We start from the raw sequence: 23,929 nt of genomic DNA, 5'->3' as shown, positions 1-23,929 counted from the left end.
AAATAATGTGTGTGGAGGTGCAGGTGAATTTCTGATGGATACAGAAGGATCCCTTGGGGCCTTGGAGGGAAGTGAGGGGGGAGGTGTGGGCGCAAGTTTTGCATTTCTTGCGGTTACAGGGAAAGGTGCTGGGAGTGGAGGTTGGGTTGGTGGGGTGTGTGGATTTGACGAGGGAGTCGCGGAGGGGTTCAAAGGAGTGGTTCAAAGGAGAGCATCGTCAACCACGTCTGAGACCACAATTTCCCCTCAGACGTGGTTGACGATGCTCTCCACCACATCTCCTCCACTTCCCACTCCTCCGCCCTTGAATCCCGCCCCTCCAATCGCCACCAGGACAGAACTCCACTGGTCCTCACCTACCACCCCAGATACATCGTATCATCCTTCGTCATTTCCGCCACCTCCAAACGGACCCCATCACCAAGGATATATTTCCCTCCCCACCCCTATCAGGGTTCTGGAAAGCCCACTCCCTCCGCGACTCCCTCATCAGATCCACACCCCCCACCAACCCAACCTCCACTCCCGGCACCTTCCCCTGCAACCGCAAGAAAAGCAATCGAGCAGTAAGTGTTCTTTTTTTATTATTGACTGGTTGGACTGGTTGGACAGCATTGCCAGGACAATAGCTACACATTCAATACAGTAATTTTCCTCAAAAAGGGCACTGGATAAGTACTTGAATTGAGGAATGGTACTGATTGGATTGCTCCTCAAACAAGCTGGCAGAGAAATAACAAGCAAAAAGGTCTCCTTCTATGTTTCATTAGTGAAGAATTTGACCACTGCATTCAAGTTTGACAATGAGTAATCAACTTGAAACATGAACTCTGGTTTCTCTCCATACCACCACACACTATGTATTTCCATTACATTCTATTTATCATTGGACAAATAAGGCACTCTTGAATTAATTTGGAACTTACTTTATACCCTTATTTTGGTTTGGTCACTAAGGAATGGTATTGAACTGTGATCAATTAGAGACTCTCATAATTGTAACTCTTATTTGAACTTCCTTACTTTACACATAGAAAAACCTTCACTGGAACTGGACCTGCAGCATTTTTAGCTTATGCCAACTTGCATTTTTCAGGGAGAATGGAATGAAATCTATCATTTTATTCCGATCACTCCATCTGATAGTTCATTATTTTCACAAAGACAGGGTTAGGAAATTCCACATCCACTCTAAGTTTTGCCTAACAAATCACCCACAGTATAAAAAGCACTCTCTCCTTTATAAGGACTGACAAGTACTTGAGGGATAAGATTTAAGGTTGGGCAATAGATGCAATAAGCAATAACTTGTGGAAAACAAACGAACATTAAATATCATTCTATTTTCACAGTCCTGGGACTTCACTCACATGAAGCCAACTCTTCCCACTGCTGCTTAACTAAGTGATCATGGTGCCAATGCCAAAGGTCCAAAGACTAAGAAGAGGGGTACTTATTTTGCAGTACAGTACTTTGCGTTAGAAAGGGACCTGGAGAGGGAAGGGAAAACTCACCGAAAAATGATGCCTTGGTTGGGGAAGTCGGGGTAAGATTTGATGCTGCTGTATACCAGCTGCAGCTTCTGTTCCAGCGATTCCGACTCGGAACACATTTTCACGGCACCTCGGAACACACCACGCTGCCGCCGCCGCCGCTGCTGCTGCTGCTGCTAGACCAACACCACCCTTTCGGAATGGTACTTACTCAAAACAGAGGGCGGAACCGACAGGCGTTCGCAATTTGAAGCTGCTCTCAGTGATCCCAGCCAGCGGGGGAGGCGGAGAAACCGCAGAGGCTGCCCCTTAGTCCCAGCCTCTTAAAGGTGAAGGCGCGCTCCTGGCTCAGTCCCACATTGTAACAGTTTACTCTCACTCTCATTGTCACTGTCCCGGGGGGGGGAGCTTACAGATCACCAACCCCAACAGTCCACTCTTCTCATATCATAAAAACTTATGAAATAGAAGTAAGCGAAGGACGCAAGAAAATATAAATGCAAATTTTGAAGCAAAGGAGAGATTTCAAAGTAAATTACGAGCAGAAATTAAATATGTCAAATTACATACAATACCAATAGTGCAAATAAAAAAATTATGCAACCAGAGATTTGTTGCTTAAACGTGTTTATTTCGGTTTCTTTTTTAAAAAGTTGCTTTAAAAATTGTGTTTATTTAATAATTATTTATTAACTACTAAATAAGCTCAGAAAGAGTGGACAAACTCAGCAGGTCTGTGGAGAATTTTGATTTTAATGTGACCCCTTTAAATAGAAGAAAGATTACATATTTTAGGGTGGGAATAGCCGTCGGAACAAAATGCAAGGTCAAAGAGGAAGAAAGTTTAAAGGTTATTACGTAAAAAGCAGTAGTTGCAAGCAGCAACAATTCATTCGTCGACACTAAGTGGAATAATTACTGAAAGCTAAAGCATGAAAACAAAATATAGTAGGCGCTGGAGTGGGTGCAAAAATCAAAACGGGGTACAGAATCCATGGTCTGAAGTTGTTGAACTCGATGTTTACTCCAGAAGGTTGTAATATGCCTACTTGGAAAATAAGGTGTGGTTCCTGCAATTAGATTGAGTTTCTGCCGCAGGCCTAGGACAGAAATATGAGTTTGAGAGTAAAATAGGGTATTGAAATTTCCAGAAACTGGAAGGCTGGAGTCATGCTTGTGGACTGAGTGGAGACATTCTACAAAACAGTCACCCAATTTGCATTTGGTTGTTAATTCTTGCTGCATGGATAACGTTATTCCGGCAATGTGACTTTTTTTTAAACGAGCATCATTGTGCATAAGCTGTGAACAATCAAAAACGGATAGGTAGGAATCTTCTTGAACGCCTCAATTGTTTAACGATTACGAGATATAACTTGTTTAAAGTAAAATGAACTGAAACAGGCAAAGGGTCACAAAGTTACAGTAGAAAATATGGCCTTTCGACTCATTGAGTCTGGAACTTGAGCAAATAAAACTTGAGCAAATAAAAATAAGTGCAATGGGGATCTCTGTGCCTCAAATATATGTAAATATAGACTTGTACAAGTAAGAAGTGCATTTGGTTTGTTTGTTGGATAGAGTCAAACTCCAATGTTTGCTACTTCATATTGCTGCTGTATGGAATTGAACTGCTTTAGTTACTATGTATATATAAATATTTCTTATGAATAAAGTATAGCTTTAAAATAAAAAAAAAGTGCTTTCATTGGTAGGCTTACTAAAGATTCTGGGACTCATAGCTCTGGTAATGATTTATATCTTAGTTCTCATACAGCAGCCTGCTGATTTGAACACTTTGCTAGTTTTCTGGAGTTTACCTTTTTACATGGAAGGCCCTAACCACAATTCTCTGTCAAGTCATCTCTGAGCTTTAACCAGGGTGTATTAAAAGCAGGATTAAAAATATTACAATTAAATGAAAGAAATTTGCATTTAGTTTTATTAGCAAGACAACCCAGTGTAGGGACTGTACAAGGATTCTTATGTAAATGGTTCAAGATTGACCACTTTTCATATTTTGTGAAGACTTCAAGTTATGGACTGTTATACAATATAAAGTAGAATGCTACCATCCTGAATACAAAGTGAAAAAGTTGATGAGATGAATGAAAATGTCACTTATTCTCATTGTTCACATAAATATTGAATTAGTTCAATACATGAGCACTGTATATAAATTGTCTTATGAGCTATAGTTATGCTGTGATTACCAAGTTGAGATATACTGGAATTTCTTCTCTAAACTACTTCCTTTTATGATGCTGTTTGGTTCACTTTGACTAAACTTTTTGGTTACCTGATTCTTTTGTGGCTCTGTGTCAACATTGTTTGAAAATTCTCCTGTGAAGTATCTTTGGATGATTTATTATATTAAAGTACAGATATAAATACAATATGTACATATTGTATAAATGCATGTAGTTAGCAGCATACTAACTGGGATGTACAGACTGCACTCTGACAGGCAATGTGGTAGAACGTTCTTTAATGCGAGAGCAGAATTTTGCCTCTCTGGGAGATTATATATTCAATATTTTGTATATACTGCACTCTTTCTTTGGGCATAGTCTTGCTGTCATATTCCTGGGTTATATGACTCTATAACCATCTTTTAATAAACATCTTTGCAGTATCAGACATCTTACACTACATGGAACTTCAAATCCAGTTCTGTGCATACTTCAAATCTACATTACGAGAGTCATAGAGATGTACAGCACAGAAACAGACCCTTCCGTCCAACTCGTCCATGCCGACCCAATCTAGTCCCACCTGCCAGCATTAGCCCATATGCCTCCAAACCCTTCCTATTCATATACCCATCCAAATGCCTTTTAAATGTTGCAAGACCAGAATTTATGATATACTCCTGGAAATTCAATATACCCTGACTTTACACTGGCCATTCATGGGAGATTTACCTGTATATGCTAAAATATAACATTTTGTGAAATCATACTGTAAATTACAATATTTAACTGTGCAAAAAAAACTTGCATTTATTTGAGTGCCTTTCGTGACTCCATCCCAAAGGGCTTTACAGCAAATGGCATGTTTTTGAATTGTAGTCACTTCTATTATAGGAAACACAGTTGCTAATCTTTGCACAACAATCACCCACAAGTCATAGTGAGCTAATCAATAAGTGGTGCTCACAAGGATAAATATTGGCCAGACCGATGAGCATAACTTCTCAGGCTTCTTTGAAAATAGTGAAATGAGAAAATTTACATCCTTTGAGAGGTCAAACAGGGTCGTGATTTAATATTTTATTTCAAAGACCGTTGTTCTCACAATGCATTTCTCTTGCAAAACTCCATTGGAACCCTAGAGTGGGAATTAAATCCACAATCATCTGACTCATAAGGAGTTTATTACCAACTTACCTACAGCTTAGCTCTCAGACAGGGCATCTAACAGTAAACAAGTGAAAGAAATTAATTCAGATTTCTAATGATATAAAGGAAAACTGCAAGATGGATTTGTACTTAACTGGTGTGTCTTTAAAATCACATGATGTGGAAGTGCCAGTGTTGGTTTGGAGCAGACTAGGTCGAAGTCAGGCAACACCAGGTTATAGTCCAGCATGTTAATTTGAAATCACAAGTTTTCAGAGTACAGCTCCTTCATCAAGTGGAGTCACCTGGTGAAGGAGCAGCATTCCAAAAGCTTGTGATTTCCAATAAACCCGTCGGACTATAACCTGGTGTTGTGTGACTTTAAAATCACAGTCAACTTGAACATTGCTAAAAGGAAAGGCAAAGGCGAGGCTTTTCATCTTGCACTCTTCGGGACAAACCATACTTGAAAGAGGAACACCAATTTATACAGCATGAGAAGAAGATGGGTCATTGGTATTGAGATGCAATAGGGATGGTCAGCCCCTGACCACGTTTGCCATGAAAATGTGCAATCTATGCATAAATTCCTTTTCCCAAATAAAACAAGGTTCTGTGTATTAATGTGCACAGATTTTAGAATATGTAATCACATTGCAAACCTAACTGATGATCTTAAATTTGTTTTCAATATATGCCTTTCAAACCAGTCAACCTCCTTATTCCTATGTTTTTTTTGTGGTGTATATTGGTGATGAAATAAATCTACTGACAAAAATATATCCATAGTGGGAATTTAGTGGGAATATATCCATGGTGAGCTTCTCATCTGAGAAAGTGGTGAACTTTCATTAAAGTCCCTCTATGGCAGGTACAGTGTATGTTTTCTTAGGTAAGGAGAACAATTGTCCAAGTATGAACTCAGCAAAGCCCTATACCAGCGGCAGCTAGACATCTTTCATCCTATATCCAATCCCTTTGCAATGAAGGCCAACATACAATTTCCCTTGCTCTTAATTACAAGCTGTTTGCAGTTACTGATTTACAAGGACATACAGGATAGTTTATTCACCCGCATTTTCCAATTAATATTTGTTTAAATAATATTCTGCTATTGTTTTGCACACTGAAATTGATAACTTTACACTTATCCATGTTGCATTGCATATACCATGTATTTGCCTTGAAGCGTCCTTATTTTCTCTTTACTACTCTTACATCTCATAATTTTGCATTTTCAGGAAACTTGGCAATAATACATTTAATTCCTTCATTCAAATCGTTCATATATATTGTAAATAGCTAGTGCCTAAGCATTGATCTCATTTGTCACCACCTTCGACTCCCAAAAATATTCACTTATACCTATTCTACCTCTGCTAACCAATATTCAATCCATGCCAGTATATACCACCATTCTCATGTGCATTGATTTTACACACTGGCTTCTTATTTTGGAATTTATCAAGAGCTTTCTGAAAATTCCCAAACATCACATCCACTCATTCTTCCTTATCAATATTATTATGTCTTAAATAAGCTCTAGTACATTTGTCGAATGTGAGCTCCCTCTCATAAATCTATGTTGACATGGTCTAAATCTGTGATTATTTTTGAAGCATCCTGTTATTGCATCTTTCATATGTTATTGATTTTATATTAAATATTCCATAATTCTCTATTTGCCATGTTCCATTCTACTGGAACTGTTCCAGAATCTCCAGAATTTTGGCAGATGACAATCAATACATGCATCTTCCATGAACACTTCTTTTACCACCTTGAAATGTGGATTATCAGGTCTTGGGGATTTATCTGTCTTTAGTCCTGTTAATTCATCCAGTCATTTCTTCTAACTAATACTAATTTCCTTCATTACTTCCCTCGCATTATTACCATGAAGTTATTTGTGTCTTTCTATGTGAAGACTGAACCAACGGAGATGTTTGAAAATAAAAACAGCAAGTGCTGGAGAAACTCATTGACGAGAATGTGGAGACAGACAGATTAAGTATCTTGCATGAAATTTGATTCTTCTTCAATAATTTCTGAAGGTGCAGTATTTCCTGTGGTGGGGATAAGGAGGAGGTGGTCAAGGGGATGATGGTGGTTGTTCTGTCCAGGTGGGATAGATATGTCTTGTGGGAGAAGGAGGGGTGCAATAGCGTGCCCTGTCGTTGAAGGGAGGTGGGGTTGATGGTGATGGAGATGATGGCGGTGCGTCCTTTTGGAAAGGGGTAGGATACTGAGGCCTGGATGCAGGACGGTTGCTATGGCGCGTTGCCTAGCGCGTGCGTCATGTAGACCGGTCACGTGGCAGCGCCATCTTGCCCCGGGAGGGTGATGTCGCCTTTTATCGTGTCCACTGTGAGTACGTCCTAGAGGTGATGATGGTCGCAGTGTGGCTCGGAAGTAAAACTTGTTCCTTCTTTGACCTTAGCCGGAAGTGCAGTCAAATCTGGAGAAGGTATGGTACAGCAGATCGAGGGGAGATGTAAGTAGTCAGTGGTGCCGTGTAGATAGCGAACTGCAAGAGGCAGGTGGTAGGGTAATGGCCTAGGTGTTAAATAGTGTAAAGCCATAGAGTTAAAGGGAATAATGCACTCAAAGCAGTGAGTTAAGGTGGGAAATATTGACGGTGCGAGATGCTACTTGAGCCAACTTGTATTTTCTAGCCTTCAATAAACACTTCAATAAGAGTTCTCAGCAGCCGATAAATGTTGAGAATGACATTCCTGATTTTAAAAAAAAAGTAAAATATACTGTACTCATTTGAGTATTTTTAAAAATGTATGGAGCACAGGCACAGTCATATTTGAAACGTTCGCATAGCTTTAATCTGCTCTAAATTCAGAATTTCCACGTCTTTGTATACAACGCTGTTGCATTACATGGTTGTGTTTTAAAAACTGAATCAAAAAGTAACTTTGCGCTACATTCATCTTTGCAAATGGAAATACTAAAGACTTATTGACCAATGACCAAATAAATAAGAAGTGACAGAGGCAGGTGGAAGATGACAAAAACAGAAGATACGTATACTCAAAGCAAACAAGAGTTAGGTTAGACAGGTTTAATTTATTGTAATTTTGCTGTAGTTTTTGCAGTTTATTGTTTTTTTTAAAAAAACTAAAGGTTTGGAGACCCATGAATTCCTGTAAGTAGTTTTTGTTACAGAAATGTCAGCATATTTGATTGAGTCCACTTACCTCTAAAATAATGTTTGTATAGATGTCATCCCTACAATCGAAGTAAATATCAGGCAAACTAATTTAGTCAGCAGATCCTCATTGTAGGTTTACTTTGAATTGCATTTTGTGGAACACCTGCAGTTTTGAGGTGGAAGTGAAGTGAGAACTCAGCTGCAATAGTCATAATGACAGGAAGGTGTACAACCTAGTAATAAACTGGAAAACTCAGGATGAAGTATATTATGAAGTGTAATATTTAAAATTATAATGAGGTACCCGTATTTTCCTACTTGATATTAATGATAGCAATTCATAAACTTGACAAATTTTTTGTCCTATTGATTGCACAACATCAGTGAAATTTTGTTGCCGAGTGGTAGGAATTTGGTAATAGCGAAATAATATAACCTAGGTTAACAGGTTTTAGTGTGAACTGGCCTCACCTAAAAGATGATACTAAAGGTTTATTTCCTAATTAAGCTGTTTTACGACAGAGGCCATTCCACCTATTGAGTCCATGCTGGCTCTTGTACAGCAGTCTAGTAAGTCTCATTCCACTGCTGTAAGCCTTGTATTCCCTTCAGTTTGTACACAATTTCTGTTTTGTAATTGATTTTTATTTCAACATTTTCAAATTTATCAGAAGAAAAGGAGTGATGAAGCTAGAAACTGATTGTGAAAAGATTTGGTTGCACAGTAATGGCACTACACAAAGGGAAAAGAAGAGGATGCAAATGTACTGGAAACAAAATTGAGGAATTTATTTTTAAGCAATGTGAGGTGCTGCATTTTGGGAAAGCAAATCTTGGCAGGACTTGTACACTTAATGGTAAGGTCTGAGGGAGTGTTGCTGAACAGAGACCTTGGAGTGCAGGTTCATAGCTCATTGAAAGTGGAGTCGCAGGTAGATAGGATAGTGAAGAAGACATTTGGTATGCTTTCTTTTATTGGTCAGAGTACTGAGTACAGGAGTTGGGAGGTCATGTTGCGGCTGAATAGGACATTGGTTAGGCCACTGTTGGAATATTGCGTGCAATTCTGGTCTCCTTCCTATCATAAAGATGTTGTGAAACTTGAAAGGGTTCAGAAAAGATTTACAAGGATGTTGCCTGGGTTGGAGGGTTTGAGCTATAGGGAGAGGCTGAACAGGCTGGGGCTTTTTTCCCTGGAGCTTCGGAGGCTCTGGAGTGACCTTATGGAGGTTTACAAAATTATGAGGGGTATGGATAGGATAAATAGACAAAGTCTTTTCCCTGGGGTCGGGGAATCCAGAACTAGAGGGCATAGGTTTAGGGTGAGAGGGGAAAGATATAAAAGAGACCTAAGAAGCAACTTTTTCATGCAGAGGGTGGTATGTGTATGGAATGAGCCGCCAGAGGAAGTGGTGGAGGCTGTTGCAATTGCAACATTTAAAAGCCACTTGGATGGTATATGAATAGGAAGGGTTTGGAGGGATATGGGCTGGGTGCTGGCAGGTGGGACTGGATTGGGTTGAGATATCTGGTCGGCATGGACGGTTGAATCGAAGGGTCTGTTTCCATGCTGTACATCTCTATGACTCTATGACATGGATAAGACAGTAAGATATAGGAGCAGAATTAGGCCATTCAGCCCATCAAGTCTGCTCTGCCATTTGGCCATGGCTGACATGTTTCTCAACCACATTCTCCTGCTTTCTCCTCGTAACCCTTGATCCTTCTAATCGCGAACCTATCTATCTCTGTCTTAATTCACTAAATGAATTTGCCACATGGAGGGCTGTGCAGTCCCTGAGATCCACAGAGTCACCATTCTCTGGCTGAAGAAATGCTTTCTCATCTCCATTCAAAAGAGTTATCCCTTCACTTTGAGACTGTGCTTCTGGATCCTAGTCTCTCCTCCGAGTGAAAACATCTTATCCACATCTAGTCTATGCAGGCGTCTTAATATCGTGTAAGTTTCAATCAGATCTCCACCTCAGTCTTCTAAACTCTGTTGAGTACAGTTCCCAAGTCCTCAACCGGTTCTCATATGACAAACCTTTCGTTCCTGAAATTATTCTTATGAACCTCCTCTGGAACCCCACCAACACCAGCACATCTTTCTTTAGATATGGTGCCCAAAATTGCTGTCACTATACCAATTGCAGTCTGACCAGAGTCTTATACAGTCTGAGCAGTCCATCTCTGCTCTTGTAATCTAGCCGTCTTGAAATGAATGCCAACACTAATTTGCATGCTAACCACAAACTGAACCAGCATGTTATCCTTAAGTGAATCCTGAACTAGGGCTTCTAAGTTCCTTTGCACATCAGATTTCCGAAGTCTTTCCCTATTTAGAAAATGGTGTATGTCTCAATTCTTCCTACCAAAGCTCAAAACCTCACAGTTTGCCACATTGTATTTCATCTGCCAGTTCTTTGCCCACCTTGTGTAGCATGTGCAAGTCTTTCTGTCCCCTCCCTGCTTCCCCAACACTACCTGTCTGTCCACTTTGGGTCCTCTGCAAACTTAGCAATAAGTTCCTTTGTTCAGATCATTCATGTATAACATGAATAGTTTTGGTCCCTATTTAACCATGCACTTCTAAACACTCTGCAATCTCGTAATTACTAATTATATCTAAAATCTTACCAATGATTTCTGACCTCTGCCTCCCTCCCGTCTTAAACAGGACCGTTACTTTGGCCAATTTCCAGTCCTCTGGAACTCTCCATGATATCTGAAAGATCACCACTAATACCTCTAATGTCCTCAGCTATCTTGTCAGTCTGGGATGTAGACAATCAGGTCCAGGTGACTTATCCGCCTTCAGATTTTTCAGCTTTCCCACCACCTTTTCCTTAGCAATGAATGCTACACTCACCACCACCACCCCCCACCCTGGACACTCTTGACATTCTGGTGTGTTTCAATCTTTTGTGTTAGTACCTAGCTTTCATCTTCTCCTGCTCCCACTCTCCCCCACCACCACCACCCCCCACTCCTGGAATTGTTTTTTACTTATCTTCTGCTGGCTATTTAAAGGCTTCCCAATCCAGTACCTTCCCACTAATTTCACATTGAATGTCTCTGTTTTGCTTTTGTGCTGTCCCTGACTTCTTTAAGGTGAGGATGAGCCTTGGTTGACATGTCCTCACCTTTAATACCCTTCTTCCTTCGAGTGATTTTTAGCTGTGCATTTGAATTACCCCTGGAACTCCTGTCATTGCTGCAAACCATCTTTTCAATCAGCTCTGGCCAGCTCCTCCCTCGTCTTTGTAGTTACCTTTACTCAATTGTAACACTTGTTTGATTCAGTCTTCTCCCTCTCAGACTGCAGCGTGAATTCTATCATATTAACGTTACTGCCCACTAAGGGTTTTCTTCACCTTCAGCTCTCTCATCAAATCTGCTTCATTACACATCATTAAATTCAGCATTGCTCATTCCCTAGTAGGCTGTACCACAAGCTGCTCTGAAAAACTATTTTGTCGACATTCCATGAATTCCATTTCTTGAGATCCACTACTGATCTGATTTTTCACAGTGCACCTGTATATTGAAATTTCCTGTGATGATTGTAATTGATAAATATTGTGTTATAAAGTGAATGCAATGTATAGAGACAGGCCTCACTACTAAAAAGCTTGTTTAATCTTGCTTTTTAATGATGAACCAAAACATTTCTCCTCTGACATGATTCTTCAGCTGTGCTGTGAAATAGATACAAACAGCAACATTGAGATAGATTGATGACATCTCCAAGATCAGAGGACAAGGACACATCTTTCTTGGATATGAGATGCAGATGGGAATGGTTTAAGGAAAATTCTGTACTGATATGCAATTCTGTACACTGCAGCAAGAAATGCTGATTCTTTGGTTTCCATTAAAGTGTAATTACAATGATCAATTTTGAAGCAAACATTAACATTTCCATAATTTAAGTAAGTGTTGGTATCTCTGGAAATTTTTGTTTTGAAGTCAGTATCTCTAAGAGGAGAAATTCCATGAAAGAACTCTAGTTTTATATTTCCTCTCTACTTGTAGTGTAACTGGTTACAGCTTTTTACTTTTGATTTAATGTTGTACATATGTTATCAGTCTACGCTAGGAATCAATTTTAATTTGTATGGGAGATACAGTGCTAATGTAGTGTTGATGATCTGCCATCAGCTGTGTATTGCTATTGAACTTTTTGAGGAGGTAATCAAAAGAGTTATAGAGTCATAGAGCTGTACAGCATGGAAACAGGCCCTTCATCCATCTCACCTATACCAATCACACATCCTAAATTAATCTTAATGAGAGTAATTCATTTGATGCTAACTTTATGGATTTCAGCAAGACTTTGGATAAAGTCCCACTTGATAGACTAGTTAAGAAAGTAAGAGCCCATGGAATCCAAGGCAAAATTGGCTGAGGGCAAGAAGTAGAGGGTGATGGCAGAAGGATATTTTTTGATGAGAAGTCTGATTCCAGTGGGATTCCACAGCTTTGATGCTGGGCTCTTGCTATTTGTGATGTACGTTAATGATTTTGACTTAAATATAGGGGGTATGAAGAAGAACTTCGCAGATGGTAAATATTGAAGAGGATGTCAGGTGGGTAGAGTGGTGGCAAATGGAATTCAGCCTGGAAAATATGTGTGTGTGCTTTTAGGGAGGGCTAACGAGGCAAGGCATTACGCTGTGAATGTAAGAACCTGGAAAATTCTAAAAATCCAAGGAGTATTGGTGTATACATTCTCAGATCACTGAAGATAGTAGGGCAGGTAGATAAAGTAATTAAGAAGTTATATGGGATATATGCCTTTATTAGCTGAGGCTTAAATAAGAGCAAGGAGATTAAGCTGGATCTGTGTAAAATGTTATTTTGACCATAATGGGAGTGTTTTGTGCAGCTCTGGTCACGTTATAAGATCGACATGATTGCACTAGAGACGGTGCAGAGGAGATTAATCAGGACACTTTCCTGAGCTAATAGGGACCGGATGGAGGTGTATAAGATTGAGAGGCATAAAAAAGGTTGATAGTAAGGCACTTTTTTTTCATTTAGAGGGTTCAGTTTTAACGTAAGAGCTAAGTTGGTTAGTGTTGTCAGACTTTTGTTGACTGACATTGACACCATGGGCCAAATGGCCGCCGCCTCTGCTATGAACATCTGAATCTATGACTACCATGTGCACGATGCATTGAATAATAACCAATAATTAGACTTAAAAGTATAGACCTGTGCTTTTCCACACATCCGGGTTTCATGACTGTAAACAGCGGAACAATAATTGGTCTTTGTAATGCTTGAAGTAGAATCAACTGCAGGTTTAGCATTTATGTAGAAAAGTTGCATTATCTGCCAGCAGCTCATAGGACCCAGAAAAATGTTGCTCTCATGTCAATGTCATCAAGTTAGATTTGTCTGTATTGGAGAATGGCATCAACAGCAGAAGTATAACACCCCTTCTGATATAAAAATATCTCTAGTTGTGCATTTGCTGGGCATTGAACCACCACCTACCCCAGTCTTTGTTTTTGTATCAGCTAATCTAAACTGATTTGGTGGGTTAGGGAATAAGCATCTTACTGAAGATGGTCAGCTTAGTTCCATCTTAGTTTCTTTACAGGGAGTGATACATCTTATTAACTAAATTAATGCCTCAAATGTCCAGTCCATCACTAAATCCTTACATCTAACATTTTTCTGGTTTTTGACAGTTCTGAATATTGGTCACCAAAGATCTACAGTATGTACATTAATTTTGATTATGGTTCAAATGAAGTTTTTTTTTGTTGGCATTTTTCATAGCTGATCATTTTCTGTCAATTTTGCAACTGGAATTTTTTTATACAAGTGTGATTTAAGGTATTGTTACTTCATTTGTCAGAAAAACATAAAATATTTAACCATAGATTCTTTTTCTTTTCCACCAAAGGTGGTGCTGCAAAAATGAAGATACAGAGCAGCCATTTTGTGATCCTTTCATTTGGAGTTTTGAACTCTTATACTCAAGATGAATATTGTCTAATAATTTAACACTGCTGTTTAGCATACGCCATCAGAATGCAACAGTGGATATTTTCAATTTTTCAGAAGATATAAATTGAGAATTACTATATGTACAGCACAGCATTCTAGGGATGGAGGAGTGTGTGCACACAGATAAAGCTGAAGGTGACATGTCAGAGTCCAATAGTAACCATGGAAACCAACTGAAGAACTTGGTTAACATAAGTGGTAAGTTTATTAAAATGGAGGAATAATATATAGGGCTTAGAGGTAAATAGATACCACATGTGTCTATATCAAAGTATTTTGAGAATATTGACTGACTAATTTGACTTATACATTTTGATGCCTTTCCATCTGTATTTTGTAAACTTTGTAATAAATATGTTTTCAATGTATAGACCTTCACATACAACCATATATCCAAGTATATTTTTTTCCTTCCAGCACTGAGTTCCTCCCAACCTATTGCACACAATTTCGTGTAGGAACATGGTAACATACTGAATGAACTTTTCATGATATCTGAAAATGTGATGCAATGAGAGAGAATAAAAACTAGGCCAATTTGAAGATGAGAAATTCTTGTAAATTCCTCTTCAAAAGTTGTCTTTTGCCCACTATTTTTGTTTAATTGAAAAGCTTTGAACCATGTTTGTTTTGTTATTAAGCACACTACATTGATTACAGTCTGCCTGTACGTTGTTCCATTTAGGACAGTTTGGTATTGTTTGCCTAAATAAATTTAGGGATTGAAGTAATTTGGATTTTGTGTTTGAGTGTAGATTTTTCAAAGTGGGAGATTTGGTTTGTTGGCTGTCATTGCCTAGGCAGTCATAGTCATACAGCATGGAAACAAACCCTTTGGTCTAACCCATCTGCACTGACCAGACATCACAATCTGACCTAGTCCCATTTGCCAATATTTGGCCCATATCCCCCTCAACCCTTTCTTATATACCTATCTAGATGCCTTTTAAATGATGTTATTGTACCAGTCTCCCCCACTTCCTTTGGCAGTTCATTCCTTATATGGACCAGCCTCTGTTTGTAAAAAGTGCCCCTCCAGTCTCTTTTAAATTTTCCCCTCTCCCTTTAAATCTATGCCCTCTAGCTTTGGAGTCCGTTGACCTGGGAGAAAAGACCTTGGCTACTCACCCTATCCATGCCTCATGATTTTATAAATCCCTAATGTCACCCCTTGCTTCAGGGGGATAAAAAGCACCAGCCTATTCAGCCTCACCCTGTTGCTCAAACCCTCTAATCTTTTCTGAACCCTTTCAAGTTTAACAACATTTTTACTATAGCAGGGAGACCAGAATTGAACACAATGGTCTAAAAGTGGTCTCACCATTGTCCTCTACAGCCGCAATATGACATCCCAACTCCTATTATCAATGCACTAATCAACAAAGCCAAGCGTACCACATACATTCATCACCTTGTGTACCTGTGACTCCACTTTTAAGGAGCTATGCACCTGCACCCTGAGGTCTTTTTGTTTTGGAAACACTCCCCAGGAGAACCCTGCCATTAACTGTATAAGTCCAGCCTTTCCAAAATGCAAAACCTCACATTTATCTAAATTAAACTCCATCTGCCACTGCTCGGCCCAATCAAGGTCCTGTTGTACTCTGAGATAGTGTTCTTCATTGTCCACTACACTACCAATTTTGGTGTCATTTGCAAACATACTAAGCATACCTCCTATATTCACATCCAAATCACTTATATAAATGATGAAAAGCAGTGGACCCGGCACTGATCCTTGCAGCACATCACTGGTCACAGGCCTCTGAAAAACAACCCTCCACCACTCCCTCTATCTCCTATCTTCAAGCCAATTTTATATCCAATTGGCTCAATCCTCATGGATTCCATGTGATCTACCTTGCTAACCAGTTTGCCATGCGGAACCTTGTTGAACACCTTACTAAAGTCCATGTAGACAACTCTGCCTTCATCAATCTTCTTTGTCACCTCTTCAAAAAAACTCAGTCAAGTTAGTCAGAGATGATTTCCCTTGTGCAAAGCCATGTTGACTATCCCTAATCAGTCCTTGTCTTTCCAAATGCATGTAAATCCTGTCCTTCAGAATCCCCTCCAACAACTTGCCCACCACTGACATCAGGCTCACTGGTCCCTGGCTTTTCCTTACCACTGTTCTTAAATAGTGGTACCATGTTAGCCAACCTTGGTCTTCTGCCATCTCACCCGTGGCTACCGATGACATAAGTATCTCTGCAAGGGACCCAGCAATCTCCTCCCTAGCTTCCCACAAAGTTCTGGGAAACACCTGATCAGATCCTGAGGATCTATTCACTTTCATGCATTTTACGATATCCAGCGCCACCACCTTTAATATGGACATTTCTCAAGACACCACTATTTATTTCCACAATTTATTCAGCTTCCATGTCCTTCTCCACAGGAAGTACAGACGTGAAATACTTGTTTAGTATCGCACCCATCTCCTGTGTTTCCACACACAGCAGTTTTCTCTTAAATTGATTTGGATATTTGGAGAATGTGCTGAATGAGCCTCGAAGATTAGGTCCTAAATTACTTTATAAACAAAAACAGAAATTACTAGAAAAACTTAGGTCTGGCAGCATCTGTCGAGAGAAATCAGAGTTTATGTTTCAGGTCCAATGACCCTCCTTCAAACCCTGAAATGTTCACTCTGGTTCCTCTCCACAGATGCTGCCAGACCTGAGTTTTTCTAGTAATTTCTGTTTTTGTTTCTGATTTCCAGCATCTGCTTTTGGTTTACTATTTCCTAAGTTAATTTAGTATTTTTCTAAACATCCATTCAAATTGAAATAGCTGCAACAAATGCAATGCATTACTGAGGGCACACAGTAAAATAACAGCTATTTGGTAACATTCACTCACCATGGTTTGTGTTCTTACTTCACACTTCAAGAGACCATCTAAGCACAAATTGACTATTTTTGATATAAACCGTGATGACACTTTTTAAAAAAAAATTAATTGACTGAAGCATTTTGGGAAGTCCTGAGGGTACAAATAGCAGTCAATAAATGGAAGCTTATTTCTCCTTTGTTAGCTGCACTTATCTGAATCTACATTGGGTATTTTGTGTGTCGTTATAATTAGTTAGAATTGTTCCGATTGTTAACATCAATCGAATAAAGTCCAGGTTTGTTATCAGTTGTGGAGGATGGATAGATCCAGGAGGCGTTTGGGGGAGTATAGCATATCATCTGAGGTGCTGGAAGAGGCTAGCTTGTTGATTTCAGAGAACCAGTGAGAGGTGGGGTTTACAGAATGTGTTTGTTCAATAATCACAAAATTTGAATCATGAAAACATTTCACAATAACCAATTTGGCGAAATGTCTCACGATGTGAAACCAAGTCATGTAAACTACAGGACCTAGAATTGATTTGATTCCTAATCAGTGAAAGTTACTCAATGGTAACAGTTGAGGTATTAGAATTGGTTCCAGTACTCTGGAGTGAGGGAGGAAAGTAAATGATTTTCTTATGTTTGTTCTTGACTAATAATCTCTGTTCAAGGGTGTGTACACTGTCTCTAGCATCTCTCAAAGAACAGCTAGTTCAGATTCCAAATGACAGCTCTGGAGACACTACTGAAAATTGTGTACCTCCAGAGGAAAGGCAAGAAACTTAGCCTAAGCTTCCATTTTTCATCCTTCTGTTGGATTGATATTTTCAAAACCATATTAAAAATTAGAATATTTTCCAGTATCTTAATATTGCCAGAGATGCATACCAGTTTCTGATTTTCTCTTTGCTTTTTTTCTTCTAAAGGTAATTGTAGTAGATCAACCCAATATTCAGAAGATGATTTGCTCTGTAAAGAATCAGAAGTTCATCTTTTACCCACTAGTAGATTGGTGACAACCAAAAATAAAAATGAAACTGGAAATAAAATGAAGGAACAACAGATGAGCAGCAATTTTTCGCACTCTGTAGACATTCAGGTAAACACTGTCATCTGCAAAGTCTAAAAAGGAAAGTTAGGACCTGTATTTTACTTCACCAATAGATGTAAAGCATGTATTTTTAAAACATTCAGGCCTTGTTCACTGGGTTTTTATTTCATAACAACAGATAAAAATGTGTTAATATTATCTCTCATGACATAACAGACTGACTCTTGCTTGTATAGTTCTGTGGGCAGAGGCAGCTTTTGAATACCTAGATTAAATAGTCATCCTTAACCTGAAAACCATACGTTAGTCAGCTACAAGGAGCTATTCTCTTTTAACTGAATTCCGTTCCTGTATGCTTCCATCCAAGTTAACCGATTGAAGATCCAGACCAGGAATTTTTGGCTGAAAGCAATACAATTAGTTTTATTGTTGAGTTGTCTGATGTTGATTCATTTAGCGTAATTCACAAGAAACCTGGGACCACTGATTGATTTATGGCTGCACTATATGTTTAGTTGACATTAACAGTCTTTTTAAAATTAACAAGCATTGATTCCTTTCTTCTTGACCAAATCTGAGGGTGACCTCGACTATTTTACAGCTGCGGCATCCTATTTGACCTGTACAAGATTGGGTCCATATAACATCCATCAACATGCTTGCAACAATGTCTGTAATGTTGCCCATATCCACAGTTGTCCATGCTCACAGACAATTGGAACATTCATTTATGTCCCTTTATTATTTTTAAACCAAAGGTTCCCAAAGCTCACTTTATTTCCAAATAGTTACTGTGCATGAGGCCATTCAGCCCACAGTGTATTTACTGGCTCTCTGAACACTTTGATTCGCACCACCCTCCTGCCTTTTCCCTCTAACTGTACACAGATTTCCTGTTCAAATAATCATCTAATGTCCTCTTTAATGCCTCCAGTCTCTGTTAAAAGTAATATCAAAATTTATTTTTGGTCATCCCATATTAATCTCCTCACACTCACTTTTTCCCCCCAGGAATATTTTGCTATATGATTGCAAACTTTTAATTTGAATTTGATATTCAGCTCTTGTGTTGTAGATGCACACAAATCTATTCAACTTTTTTCATGAAACAATTATAATGCCAAGATACATGTTTACATAACACAGGTTTAATAGTTTGGTGTATTAAATGATTGTTTTTAAAAAAGAAACAAAGTCTCAAACTCTGAATTTCTTGTTTACACTGAAATTTTCAGCAAAGTGTCTCATTTTTCATAACATCTAACCTCTTAGGCTCTGTCTGGCTTTTTCTGTGCCCATCAGATACAGGATCCTGTATGAATTAGACTTGCCCTTGAGATGTAAAGAATCACCAGGGGATGGACCATTCACTCTTTTTCCCTGAACGAGTCAGCCTGATGGTATTTTGGCATTTGAATGCAGTACCCTGGAGTAATTGATTCTCTGCACATCCAGAGCATGAGAGTCCTCGTGAGTTTTGTACTCTCAGAAAGCAGCGGTGAGAAGTGTATCTCTCCAGGTGAAAGGCCGGATAAGATTGGCTCCTACTCTGGATGGCGCATTGTACCTAATGACCTGATTAGTTTCAAATAGTTTGGAAAAGATAAACAACTGTCCCACAATAGGAACCTATAAAATGGGCTGAGGTGTTGCTGATGAGAGAATGGCACAGCAGTCTGTTCCCCTAGAACAAACTGTCCAGTCTATTTCTTGCCAAATTGCATATCTTTGGGAATAAACAAATCATGCAGGGCAAACGTCCACTGGAAAACGTAGAAACGTTTCATAATGTTTTCTTTCTTTGTACACATTGCATTTAAGTTTTTAAATTTTAACTTATTCACAGAATAAATTACTTCTAGATGTCAGATCTATCATTAAACAACCTTTCTGTAATTCCCTAGAAACATCTCCTGTAACCCCAGTGACAGGTATGCCACAATTTGAGAACTCCTTCAGTAGACTCAATAACCCCAAATACTGTTGGCTCCTTTACATCTTGCACCCTTCATTAACTAGATCATATCCAAACCTCTGCTCATATTCTAACTCATGGCAAAAAGGCACAGGCAATACGAAGTGACACCAACAGTAACCTGTCACTCCACCTGAAGCATGATGTTCCTTAAGTTAAACCACCACTCGTCGTCTCTCTAATGAGAGATCAACCCAGTGGTCTGGTAGAACTATGGTGACTTCACCTTTAATTCACAGCAAGCTCTGTTCCATAATCCTTGTGGGCACTGTCCTGATTAGCTCCTGGAAATGCCTCGACTTTTCTACTTTTTGTTTAAAATTCTCATCTTTATTTTCAAATCTCTCCATGACCTGGCCTCTCCCTGTTGCTATCACCTCAAGCACCAGAAACTTCTCAAATCCATACACGCCTCCCTGTTCTGATCTCTTGTGAATTTCCATTCTCATCACTCCACCATTGGCAGGCATGCTTCAGCTGGTTAGGTTCTAAGCTCAGGAATTTCCTAAACCTTGCTGTCTTAAAGGCAAGAGAGGTAATCCTTAAAACTTTTTTTTGACCAGACTTTTCATCACCCTGTCCTCTTATCTCTTTAAAGTGTTTTGATGTCGAATGCTATTTGACCGTTGTTCCTGTTCAGAGCTTTGGGTTGTTTTAACTCTGTTAATTGCACTGTATAAATGTAATTTTACTTTAAATGATTACACGAACAGTTATGCAAATTGAATTTTGAGCTTGGGTAAAATTGTAAGAAATTTAGCACCATTTGTTTAGAAATGCGTTTGCAAAGTTACCAGATGAATTTTAATAAGCCAGTGAGGCATTTTCAATTGGTGGACATATAATATTGTTCCTAAAGTTGAGAGAGTTAGAAAGTTGCAAGGAAGTTTTCATTTGTTCTTTCTAATCAGGATGAATAGCCATGTTTTGAGAAATAAGGATAACTAAAACCAAAAATCTTAACCATTTTGTGCAAATCAACTGTTACAAGACAAGACGTCAACTTTTGCATCCCGAACTCCTTTTCAGTTAAAATTAATCTTGAAGTGAGAGTTAGCTTTGGTGATTAACCATACAAAATTTAATTAGTGTTTTTTCTATCCTTGCCTTTTTTTAAAAAATAAAATGTTCATCTGTAATCTTTTCTAGTTTGTTGAAGGGCTGGATTTTGATTTCTGTCTTATCTTTAATCTTTACTGACTTTGTTTTTTTTTTCAATATTTTCCTATTTTTGTTTCAACTTTTACTCCCTTAAATCAACATATAAATTGATCTAAAAGCTGTAAAATGTGTAACTTAACTGCTAGTAGCTGATATAATATTGTACTTATGAGCTCACATTTTAATCGTTCTAGCTCATTTGCAGTATTTGTGGGAGTACATTAAGCTGTAGAAGTTCTCTGGATAAGCACATGTTGATCCATTCCAGCAGAAAACCATATCATTGTGCAGTGTGTGGGCAGTCACTTGCAGCAAAGGACCACTTGCAAAGGTCAGTAGCCAATGATTAATGATAGTATTGTAAAAGAAAAAGTAGCAACAATGCTTATAATCAAGGTTTTACAATGAAATAATAGTTGAATGCTTGTTGTTTGTGGGAATTAAAGCATCAAGCAGTTGGACCAGAATTTGCTATATTTATATATTTTTCTAAAAGAGGTTAATTGTGCTGACTGTTACAAACCTACAGGTTAGGAGTAGCAGTAGATTTTCAATCCATCAACCTCGCTCCATCATGACTCATCTGAGTGTGGCCACAACTCCGCATTTTGACTTATCCCAATGACCATAGATTCTTAACTAACGTGTTAATCTACTTCTGCCTTTTTAAAAAAAATTTAATGGACCTGCTGCCAGTGCGTTTTTGGAAAAGAATTTCAAAGATCATTCATCAGAGAGAGAGAGGGGAGTAAATTCTCCATCTTGCTATTCACGAGTACTGTAAATAAAATAACAACATTAGTTGAGGAGTAGATGGACTGTTAAATGTAAATATTCCAAAAGCTGATAACCTTGCTGTTAAACGTTTTACTTTTAAAATCACCATATGACATTAAATATTGTGCTTGCAAGTGAGTATCCTTCAAATAACGTTCAATGTTAATGACTGCCGATAAACAATGTTGGCCCCAGAACACACTCGCTAGTAGTACTATGACTGTTCACCCCCACAGTGTGTGGGATCAAGAAGGCAGCTGACCACCGTCACCTCCAGAACTGTTGGGGATAGGATGGGCAATGAACACTGGCCCTAGCTAGTCACACCCATGTTCCCTTCAGTGAATTAAAAACGATTCCTATTCCTTTTTAAGGTTTCTGAATTTTTTGGAGGTTTTAAAAACTTTGAAGTTTTAAAGTTGTGCTAGAGCATGAGGGAAAAAGAAACGTATTTCTCGTGCCTTTTGTGATGTTAGACTGCCCCAAAACACTTGTAGGTGAATGGAATACTTTTGTAGTGCACAGGAAAATTAAAGGAAAAAGAAATCTGTCTTTTTAAATTTGATCTGATGGAGATGCAAAGAGTTGTAAAAATAGTATTAATTGTGCAATATCATGAAGGTGATGAATTATGCTGCGACATAGTTTTATGGGTTTCAGGATAACTGCATCTATCATCCACATTATCATTGGAACACAGTACAATCGCAGTGGGTTAGATTTTGTTGCAAAAAGTGAACTATACGGTGAAAGATATTGAGTGTAAATTATTTTGCTTTTCTACTGTTCAAAAGTATTTAAGATTACCATCTTTATTATTGATCTTGAATACGATCTATTTTGTACAGAATATTAACTTTTTACTTTCTGTGCACTTAATGTACTTTAAAAGTAAAAGTTATATTTCTGGACATCGTCATAGATGTATTGTTTTAGAAGTATGGGAATTTCCTTGTTTAAATATTAAAGTCATACATTCTCCCTGACATTTGCTTGGGATGTTGAATTTACAGTGTGAAGTTGCCAGCGGGACAATCTGATATCAATGATAACACTGAGAAGACTTCTGTACCAGAAGAAGCAGGACCATTCTGGAATTCCATGGTAGCTGTGGGGATGCTGTTTGTCTGTGAAACATGTGTTGCTTACAGAAATCTCTTTGAGGCCCAAGAGACCTCCGTCCATAAATGGATGGCCCGGAGGCAGAATGAGCCTCTGCATGTTCGTGTGCAAAGACTAGAGCGTGAACGGACTGCAAAAAGACTTAAACGTGCTAATGAATCAGCAGATGAAAGGGAGATGAGGAGGCTGAGAGATCGTGAGGCCAAACGTCTTCAGAGAATGCAGGAGTCAGAAGACCAGAGGACAAGAAGATTACAACGTGAAAGAGAAGCTATGAGATTGAAAAGGGCAAATGAGACTCCAGAAAAACGGCAGGCAAGACTCATAAGAGAGAGAGAAGCAAAAAGAATAAAAAGACGTTTGCAGAAGTTAAATCCTAGTCTATCAGTTCATATTTCTCAGAAATCAATACCAGAAATGAGCTCATTCCAGCTTCATGTTGCTTGCCCCAATCTATAAAATTAATATATAGATAAGTAAATTTGACTTTATTTTTGCTCTGAAACAAAATCTATCCCAGCGTTCCACCCAGTATGTGAGAGAATTGCATTGGAAATATGGTACTGGTGCGGAATAGAAGATACAAAATAAGCAAGTTATTGTAGCTGTGTAGTCATACAATCTGCAGTAACTTGTATAAAACTTTACAAAGTCGCACTTTTTGAAGAACCAATGATCTCAAATTTCCAGTGAATCTCTGTTCTTTGTGTATTTCTGTTGACTGGAATTATGTGGCTCATTTTCTTAGCTGTTACATTAAATTATTTTACTGCACTTTTTCAAAATTGTTCTCTAAATCTTGTGTTGAATTCTTCCTCTACTTTGTTACACAGACTTTGTCAGGGATATTTCACAGTAAGATCACAGAAGGCAAATGAGATTTCAGTTTTAAGGCAAGCTTGGTAGACGACATCTTGGTTGACATCATATTGGCTTTAGATAAGTGCTTTTGACATTCCCTTATAATTGAACAGTGCACTTA

The 23,929-nt window shown here is 38.6% G+C and overlaps 2 protein-coding genes across 5 annotated transcripts in view; one reads left to right on the top strand and one right to left on the bottom strand.

The window, feature by feature from the left end:
- Window positions 1–1,763, bottom strand: part of aprt (adenine phosphoribosyltransferase) — a 21,589-nt gene extending 19,826 nt beyond the window's left edge. Inside the window, exon 1 of the mRNA XM_043706744.1 lies at window positions 1,515–1,763. Within this exon, the coding sequence (XP_043562679.1) occupies window positions 1,515–1,612 (98 nt within the window). The 5' untranslated portion in view covers window positions 1,613–1,763. The remainder of the gene's footprint in view (window positions 1–1,514) is intronic.
- A 585-nt stretch (window positions 1,764–2,348) lies between these two features.
- Window positions 2,349–23,727, top strand: LOC122558313 (zinc finger protein 821-like). 4 transcript variants are annotated; one of them, XM_043706742.1, is made up of 5 exons: window positions 2,349–2,554; window positions 13,918–14,219; window positions 17,788–17,960; window positions 21,243–21,379; window positions 22,839–23,727. In XM_043706742.1, exons 2-5 carry the CDS (start codon window positions 14,123–14,125, stop codon window positions 23,404–23,406), a joined length of 975 nt encoding a protein of 324 aa, XP_043562677.1. In that variant the 5' UTR covers window positions 2,349–2,554; window positions 13,918–14,122; the 3' UTR covers window positions 23,407–23,727. The 4 variants fall into 4 exon arrangements, with proteins under 4 accessions (XP_043562677.1, XP_043562676.1, XP_043562675.1 ...); XM_043706741.1 differs by having other exon boundaries at window positions 2,349–2,819; XM_043706740.1 differs by lacking the exon at window positions 2,349–2,554 and adding an exon at window positions 7,138–7,301.
- The last annotated feature ends 202 nt before the right edge of the window (window positions 23,728–23,929 follow it).

Source organism: Chiloscyllium plagiosum, chromosome 17 (genome assembly GCF_004010195.1).
Source record: "Chiloscyllium plagiosum isolate BGI_BamShark_2017 chromosome 17, ASM401019v2, whole genome shotgun sequence".
In the NCBI taxonomy this organism is placed as follows: domain Eukaryota; kingdom Metazoa; phylum Chordata; class Chondrichthyes; order Orectolobiformes; family Hemiscylliidae; genus Chiloscyllium; species Chiloscyllium plagiosum.
The sequence above is the reverse complement of the archived record's forward strand: the minus strand, read 5'-3'. Positions and strand labels throughout refer to the sequence as shown.

Bases quoted from the DNA above. Each gene is read 5' to 3' on its own strand.
- LOC122558313 (XM_043706742.1), top strand. From the start codon at position 14,123: ATGGAGGAGTGTGTGCACACAGATAAAGCTGAAGGTGACATGTCAGAG. The intron at 17,961-21,242 runs GTAAACACTGTC...TAATCGTTCTAG, and splicing joins CGCACTCTGTAGACATTCAG to CTCATTTGCAGTATTTGTGG. The intron at 21,380-22,838 runs GTCAGTAGCCAA...TTGAATTTACAG, and splicing joins GCAAAGGACCACTTGCAAAG to TGTGAAGTTGCCAGCGGGAC.